The sequence below is a fragment of the Arachis duranensis genome, chromosome 7 (genome assembly GCF_000817695.3).
Source record: "Arachis duranensis cultivar V14167 chromosome 7, aradu.V14167.gnm2.J7QH, whole genome shotgun sequence".
NCBI lineage: Eukaryota > Viridiplantae > Streptophyta > Magnoliopsida > Fabales > Fabaceae > Arachis > Arachis duranensis.
In genome coordinates, this window is record NC_029778.3 from 28,653,286 (window position 1) to 28,662,403 (window position 9,118).

Here is a 9,118-nt window from a genome sequence, read left to right on the forward strand (position 1 = left end):
ATTGTAATATACTCATTTTTTCAAACTTTTGATTTCCAACTCTCTCTCTCTCTCTTTCTCTCTCTGTGTATTGCAATGTCTGCGTTGGAATACTTATCTCCATTAACACACACCCAACTTTACTTGAATTCTGACTCCAATTTCCATCGCTGGCGGAGGCACACGGCGACATCGTTTCGGCACGTGGTGACGTCGACACGTTTCGCTCCCAATTCGGGACAGCCTAGGGTTCCGACTAGGCACGCTAATTTCTCGACCGATTCGTTGAGGTTCCATGTTTGGGGAGATTTCAAGAGGGGATACGATAGGATTAGGGCTAGCAGTGGCCAAGAGAGCGATTCCGCCGCGAGTTCCGGCGAGGAGAAGAGTGGCGACGGCGACAAGGGATCGAAGACGGCGGCGGGGTCCAGCTCGAACAGGAGGAAGGAAAAGCAGCAGGGAAAGGGAGGGTGGTGGTGGTGGTGGTTGGGGTCCAAAGGCGCCAGCGGTGGCAGCGGAGGGAAGTGGCGGTGGCAACCGATAGTTCAGGCTCAGGAGATTGGGGTTCTGCTTCTTCAGTTGGGGATTGTGGTGTTTGTTATGAGGTTGCTTAGGCCAGGGATTCCATTACCTGGGTCCGAACCTAGGGCTGCAACCTCGTTCGTGAGTGTTCCGTATAGTGAGTTCTTGAGCAAAATCAACAGTGACCAGGTTCAGAAGGTGGAGGTTGATGGGGTGCACATCATGTTCAAATTGAAGCCTGAGGTTGGAACTACTGGGAGTGATGGTAGTAGTGAAGTTGCTTCTTCTGGTGGAGGCAGTAAGTTATTGGAGAATCAGGTGGAGTTTGGGTCGCCGGATAAGCGGTCCGGAGGGTTCTTTAACTCGGCATTGGTAAGCGAGTTGCACTTGCTAGAGTGGTTTTTCTTAGCTTTTGCTGTGCGAAGTTGGCTACTTGCTTATTATGGTTAGTGGTTGCACACTTGCACCTCAACTGAATTTAATTAAGACTATCAGAGATTCATAAATCATAAATAAATAGATAAATTTAAGTTTGTTTAATTATTTGGAGCAAAGGGTCCATGAACCAAAGAGGAGTAAGCATTTTGATTCTTTCTCCAATTGCTATTTTTATTAAAACTGTGCGACTGGGTGCCAAAGCTTGACTAGAACTAGAAGTTCTTATTAGTTCTTCAATTATTGCCTACGTGTGGAGACATTACAATCTGCATGATTTAATTAGACACTAGGTTTTGTGTCTGAAAGTTTGAAATAGTGTTTTCTGGAAGAGTGAATACTTTTGCTTATTTGGAGTTACATTTGCTTCATCAGCTAGATAAGCTTGCATAACAGAATACTCCTCAAATTTGTTAAACATGCTTCAATATTATTGGGTTTCTTTCTATTTTTATAGTATCCTGCTTTTGTTTATATTTTCTATAATGTTTAGTGGTGTAAGTTATATAGTTTCCTATTCCATTTCATTACAAATTTCCTTAGTTGACCGGACTTATCACTCTGTCATGTTGATTTTTCGCTGCCATATTTGCAGATAGCAATGTTCTATGTTGCTGTGCTAGCAGGGCTTCTCCACCGATTCCCTGTAAGCTTTTCTCAGGTGAGTTTGTATTTATTGCCCTCTTTCAATTTCTTGGGCCTTCTCAATCAACTAGTGAGTGCCTACAATTAGACTCTATCTATTCTTATTTCTTAGTACTTGTATGCTATGTACAGCACACAGCTGGACAGATTAGAAACCGCAAATCAGGAACTTCTACTGGTACAAAGTCATCTGAACAAGGTGAATCTATCACTTTTGCTGATGTCGCCGGTGTTGATGAGGCTAAGGAGGAGTTAGAAGAGATTGTGGTAAGCTGGCCTTTCTTCAGCCCATTATCATCACTTAATTTTGTAGGGTGTATGAGAGCCTTTCTTTCATGTAATTAACCTTCTGATTTTATTGAGGTCTTTTGGTGACGTAGGAATGTAATTTTTTATTATGCTTTCATTTGCCAGGAATTTCTTCGAAATCCCGATAGATATATACGGCTTGGAGCTCGTCCCCCGCGGGGTGTACTTTTGGTGAGTCTTAGCTTGAAATATCTAATGAGATACATAATGAAAATTAAACTCTTGATCCCAAGGCAAAGCATTTGGCAGTCTGCCAAGAAGATACTATCTAGTTTTGGTTATTTGCTTGGAGAAGTGTCCAAATATGTGAAACTCATCATGCAAATATTTTTGGCTAACTTCCAACAGATTTATCTACTGTATTTCTGTGAACCATGTTTTCTCCGTTTTACATATCAGCTTACACATCATATGTGAGCTGTTTATAGCTATGCACTGCATTTAGTAGTATTATTTGAGTTCAAGATCTAGATAGTAAATACCTGTTGGTTTATCTTACAGGTGGGTCTTCCTGGGACAGGTAAGACTCTACTAGCAAAAGCAGTGGCTGGGGAGGCTGATGTGCCATTTATAAGTTGTTCCGCTAGTGAGTTTGTAGAGTTGTATGTTGGCATGGGTGCCTCCCGTGTGAGAGATCTCTTTGCAAGGGCAAAGAAGGAAGCTCCATCCATAATATTTATTGATGAGGTCTGTAAATGAATTTTGATTGAGAAAGGGTTGTTTATTCAATATCTACCATTTAATAATCAACCAATAGAACTTTCTTTTGGCATGCAGATAGATGCTGTGGCCAAAAGTCGGGATGGTAAATTTCGCATTGTCAGCAATGATGAACGAGAGCAAACATTGAATCAGTTGCTCACTGTTAGCATTCCTTTGATGTTATTATTATTATTATTATTATTATTATTATTATTATTATTATTATTATTATTATTATTTATTTTTGGGTAATTGTGGGGAAGATAGACATCTCATGACGAGGCTAATATGTTATAATTTCATTGCAGGAAATGGACGGGTTTGACAGCAACTCTGCAGTGATTGTTCTTGGAGCTACCAATCGCTCAGATGTTTTGGACCCTGCACTCCGGCGACCAGGAAGATTTGACCGTGTAGTTATGGTGTGGATTATCGTTTAGTGCTTTACTTCAATATTTATGCTGATATTAGAAAAAAATTCGTAACTTTGCATGCTTATAGCAAAAATGACTTATTTCTGATAAATTTCTCTCTAGGTGGAAACACCGGACAGGATCGGTAGGGAAGCTATTCTAAAAGTACATGCTTCCAAGAAAGAACTTCCTTTGGCCAAGGATGTTGACCTTGGCGACATTGCTTCTATGACCACTGGTTTCACGGGGTAATTGTGCTCTTACATCTGTACATTTTCCCCATTTAAAAACATTGAGGCAGTTGGAATTCTGATTTGACATGTTTATCATATCATTAATCGTATAAGAGCGGACCTTGCAAACCTAGTAAACGAGGCTGCTTTACTGGCGGGAAGGCAGAATAAAGTTGTTGTGGAGAAGATTGATTTCATCCATGCTGTGGAAAGATCAATAGCTGTAAGTCACAACCTCTTGTGGCTGGTGGCCACTTATATGTTACATGCAGTTTGTAATTTAAAAAGAACCTTTTAAACTTAAGATTTTATGTACATAAATGCGACCTTAGTTTATTAATTGCAGAGAAAATCAACCAAATTTACTTCTTTCAGGGCATAGAGAAGAAGACTGCTAAATTACAAGGAAGTGAGAAGGCTGTAGTTGCACGACATGAAGCTGGTCATGCTGTAGTAGGCACTGCAGTTGCAAATCTTCTTCCTGGTCAGCCACGTGTTGAGGTAAGCCATGGAAGATGCTCAATTTTTCATGATTCAAATATGCAATTCTAATTATGGATAAGCATATTGTGCTTAAAAATTAGTAACCTATAATTGCCTATTTGACTTTTTGGACTTAAGACACTATATGAATTTTATTTATTCTTGAGAAATCTGTGATATCAGTCTAATGATTGATGATTTCTAGTATGTAGAGGCTCTGATTATGATATATTTAATCTACTGGATTGTAATCACAATTCATTTTATTTTTGTTTGTCTGTGGAATCAGGGGTGTGGGTATTCATTTTCGTTTCTTTCTCAATAGTTTTTGCTGGGAAATTAGACCAAAGTATAGATTTATCACGGTAAATTTCACTTGCTCTGCAGATTAAACATGGTATAAATTGAGGGTTGTGCTTCATTTTGTTAATAGATAGTGTTGTGTGTATGCAATTATTGCCTCCTGTTATTCTCACTCAGAAGTCTTTTTTTTTAAATGAAAAAATAATTTGAAGTAGTTAGTTTTAGGGCTTGTTTGGGTGAGCTTCTAAGAAAAGATCTTTTTTCAAATTATCTTTTTTTAGAAGATCTTGTGGAAAAGTAAAAGTAATTTTATGTTTGAGTATCTCATGCAAAAAGATATTTTTATTTATCAATTGTGTTTGGGTATAACAATATAAAAGTACTTTTTTGTTTATTTATTATATGACAAACATCTACTTTTTAAGAAAAAATGATCTTTTAAAAAAAAGATGTAAATTACAGCTTCTTAAAAAAGATGTTTTTTTATTTATTTTTCTAGTGCTTTTACTTTTACTACTAGAAATTTGCCAAACACGCTAAAAAATAAAAAAGGATATTTTTTCAATGAAAAAAGATCTTTTTTTTATCAAGATAATGACGCCCAAACAAGCACTTAGTCAAGCTAGTCAATCTTATATTTTTGCAATTCCTTCCCATTAATTATAATGATTAGCATTTTATGAAATTTTTATCAAATGTTTCAATCTCCTTATCTACTATTTTACTTCTACTTCTACTTTTACTATATATATGAGAGATTGGGAGGGGATTTGGTGCACAAAGTTTTCCTAACATATCCTTTATTTATATATACTCATAAAATTGTTTTTTGCTATTTCAAAGACTTGAATCCAAGATGATTTACAAAGAAAAAAGTACTTGACATCTTTATAATCCCCTATTTGTCCTATTACACATCTTTTCCCCTTTTCTTTTCTGTAGAAGTGTGAAACACACTAATCTAGAAAGTAGAATAATAGATATCAAACTGTACGAGATAAATATGGATGTCACTTAGATTCATTCTTGGAGGATAGAGTTTTGTATTAGCATCTGCACATGATTTCTACTAAGAATTAATATATTGGTACTTTTTATGTATGATTTGTGTGATTCTAGACTTCTAGTGCATAGGTACTAGATAGTGAAACTAAAATTGCATAAAGGAGAATAGGTATTAGATAGCAACTAAAATTACATAAAAGTTAGGGTAATAATAAATAAAAAAAGGGGGAAAAATCCTCGTGAACCAAATATTAATAGTTTCTTTTAATTGTCATTCAGTGTCTTCCTGTCCTATGTATGTTTTCAGAAACTGAGTATATTGCCAAGGTCCGGAGGGGCTTTAGGCTTTACTTATACTCCCCCAACAAATGAGGACAGATACTTGCTTTTCATTGATGAGTTGCGTGGTCGCTTGGTGACTCTTCTTGGAGGGCGTGCAGCAGAAGAAGTGGTTTATTCTGGTCGGGTATCAACAGGCGCACTTGATGACATACGACGAGCGACTGACATGGCATACAAAGCTATAGCTGAATATGGCCTAAGTCAGAGTATAGGCCCCGTGTCAATTGCCACCCTTTCTAATGGCGGACTGGACGAGTCTGGTGCAGTTCCTTGGGGAAGGGATCAGGTCCTGCAGTTCATAAACTTTATTTTTTATCTCATCTGCAATTCGGTAGGTTCTGTATGCATATTTAATCTGAAGTTCTGACTACAACAGGGACATCTTGTTGACCTTGTCCAAAGAGAGGTGAAAGCATTATTGCAGTCTGCTCTGGATGTATCACTTTCCATTGTGCGAGCTAATCCTACTGTCTTGGAGGGTCTTGGTGCTCATTTGGAAGGTAAAGCTACTTGCTGTTTTTTATATTTGGTGATTGGATGAATGATTTGTGATGATTTCTGGAACTATGTTATACATTTTTCTTTGAACATGATAAAGGCTGTGCATGCTTCATATTTGATATCTGTTGTCTCATTTATGGTTTCCTTGCTTGGATATTTTTGTTTATCAGGGTGCTCTTGACAGGGTTTTCTTTATGCATGTTTTCATCTTCTTATATTGCACATATCTTTTGGTGTCTTCTTCTGCCTCCCAAGTACTCTTTAAATTCAGGCTATTAAATTGCATATTTAGATTTTGGACTTCACTCCACTCTGCATATTATAGTTATATATGATATGAACTTGCACTGTGAACATCAAGTATATATTTTGGTGTGCTAATAATACCTGTTCTTTAGAAAAAGAGAAAGTAGAGGGTGAAGAGCTACAAAAGTGGTTAAGACTGGTAGTTGCACCAACGGAGCTTTCAGTCTTTATCAGTGGCAAGCAAGAATCTATTCTCCCGTTACAGTCATTGCAGACAGGTTCCTGAACAATTAAGAGCTGTCTCTATTATGCTGCCAGTGTGAAGTGGAACTTGAGGTATGATTTTTGATGGTCATTCCGCTGAAACCAGTGAAGTTATATCTCTGTAGCATGAGCTCACCCTTACAACATTTGTATATTCCTGTAAGGTGAATTTTGGCTTCATTTTTAACCCCATAGCCAGCTTGTTATTTAACTTCACTCAACCAAAGCCACAGGGAAAAAGAAACATGAATCAAATACATACATTAGTGCCTTTCTTATAAAGGGCTTCCTAAATCATAACTGGTCCCGCTTTCACTTCATGCATCCTGCTATTTGAATTTCTTGTATATTGACTATTAATTTCAGTCATGATGTGACTGTCTACAAATGTAATTTTATATATAGTTGTATACATTATAATTATAATTATGTGAAATACATAGGATTCCCCCCACCCTCCACAAAACCATGAAAACAATCCTTTATACCACATGGAATGTACCATGTGGGGAATAAAGATGTATTTATTTAGATGGATATTTTTTTCCTATTGAAATGTTGAAAAATGTGGGAGGTGGATCGTTTTGCGGCCTTTTATTGTCTAGATGTGAATTATTGAGAAGAGTTTGTGTTTTATGTTAGCGTTTTGTTGTCATGTTTTGAATGGGGGAACAAAAATATCTTTTGCTTTTTGAATCCAACACTTCTATACATTTTACTTGTAGATATCAATAACATACTAACATTCACTTTGCTCTGGAGCTTCTATTGGACAATTGGTCTCCCACTCTACCGTGTGGCTGAAATTTTTCTAAAAGTCACGTATCATATTCAAGTCATTTTTAAGTCATGGTTTTATGTCCTATTTTGATATTAAGGTTTGCAATGGAGCCGCAAGATGTTGGGTGTGTCATGGTCCTGGTAATAAGTATTAGGTTGCGTGGTGCTAGAATTTTGTTGAGACAAAAATACCGAAATAGAAATAGAAATAAAGATAGACGAATATTTTCTATATATACGTCTAAAAATTATTAAAAAAACTACAAAACTCTTATGTCTCAAATAGGAAAAAAAATGTCTTTACGATTAAACAAATTTCTGTGTATATATTGGATAAAAGTTTACGCAGTCTGATTGACAAAGTATATAACTTTGACATAGTTTCATCAACGACTGGAGGCTGTAGAGGATTGATGGTGATTTTTTTTTGGTTTTTTACGTTTATGTCTTAATTCGGCAGGTCAATGACTAATTCGTTATGATACTGAGTTCCATTTAAGAGTTTGTTATTGGCTAATGGGTTGCTGCAGGGATAAGGTAGGATTTAAACCTCCGACATTTTTTTAAACGGACTAGTAAGCTATCTACTAGACAAATTCAACTTTGTTAGATTGATAGTGGTTTTGATCAACAAGAATTGGCATTCCAGTCGGCAAATCTTGTTGGTTAAAATCTTGGTATCTTGGAGAGGGATTTAGATCTTTTAAAGTTTGAATTTTATTTAAAGTTTGAATTTTACTTTAGAGAATAAAGTGTGATCTTTCTACCCTTATGGTTTCTCTTTTATATTTATTCTTGGTCCCACATATGAAATAAATGGTGAGAGATCACACTTTACTCTCTAAAGAGAAATTCAAACTTTAGATGATTCAAATCCCTTGGAGAGCATTGATTTCAACTACGTGACACAGAAAACCATAAATAAAAGACGCAAGTTCTCAGAGATGGTACCGTATAAGTAAGTACATAGATGAAACCGTATAGGTAAATACATATGACGCACGTGCAAAAGCTCAAAATCTCAAATAGTGGTTAGTCATGCATTAGGAGGAAAATAGATTTTTTTTGAAATAAATAAAAAAATTATTTTCACAGAAAAATTATTCTAGGATTATATTATGAAAGAAAAAGTATAGGGAGACTCAAACAATAAAATTAATGACTAATGTGAACAATAAGATTAAAAAGAGAAATTAAAATCAAAATGTTTAATTAGATGATTAATTAATTTCTAATAATATCAGTTTTTAAATTTAAAAAAAATAAGGATTTGATGAACGTAGAGCAGTTACACAATTGATCACTTTACTCTTCTAGCTATGCCTTTTGCATGTGTGAACTTCGTTCTGCAACCAGCCGTCGATTGTCTCTCACTCTCGTCGGACTATTGCCGATCACAACACTAGCCACTGCCGTCCAGCCCCAGCCGACGCCGCCTACCTCTACGCCAACATCCAAGCAGGCCCCCGTTCGTGTACAAGTTGTCCTTCGCGTAGCTCACCAATGCGCCAACGGTGCAGGCACCCCGTAACACACCGCGTCCACCATCGCAACCTCTTCATCTGCGACAGATCCGTCCAAATACAGGGGATATTTGCAGCTGCCGTTTCATACGTACATCACCCCTCACATCCACGTAAATGTAGTCCAATTTGGTTGAACCGGTTTGTCATGTCCCATCTTCGTTCACCGATGACAATTCCATGCATTCGATGAACAACCTTCTCAATCCTTGCGACGTGGAGGGTGAACAATCTAATAAGGTAAGCAATGAAGGTTGATACATTGGTAACGAATGTTTATTTTCAATATAAATGAGATGGTTATTTTTAGTGCAAGCAGAGTATTCTCTTTTATTTCAACCGTTTAAGTAGATTCAAGATATTAATTCTTAATGCATCCAAATTTGTTATGGTAGTAAATTGATAGTATAAATACATGTATGAAGACTTTAAA

The 9,118-nt window shown here is 36.6% G+C and overlaps 1 protein-coding gene across 1 annotated transcript; it reads left to right on the forward strand.

Moving 5' to 3' along the window:
• The first annotated feature begins 9 nt into the window (after positions 1-9).
• Positions 10-6,986, forward strand: LOC107458389 (ATP-dependent zinc metalloprotease FTSH 9, chloroplastic). The gene is made up of 13 exons (XM_016076595.3): positions 10-873; positions 1,532-1,597; positions 1,714-1,848; positions 1,996-2,061; positions 2,392-2,577; positions 2,668-2,754; positions 2,901-3,014; positions 3,129-3,253; positions 3,353-3,461; positions 3,614-3,739; positions 5,337-5,657; positions 5,748-5,871; positions 6,271-6,986. Exons 1-13 carry the CDS (start codon positions 76-78, stop codon positions 6,402-6,404), a joined length of 2,391 nt encoding a protein of 796 aa, XP_015932081.1. The 5' UTR covers positions 10-75; the 3' UTR covers positions 6,405-6,986.
• Positions 6,987-9,118: the final 2,132 nt, after the last annotated feature.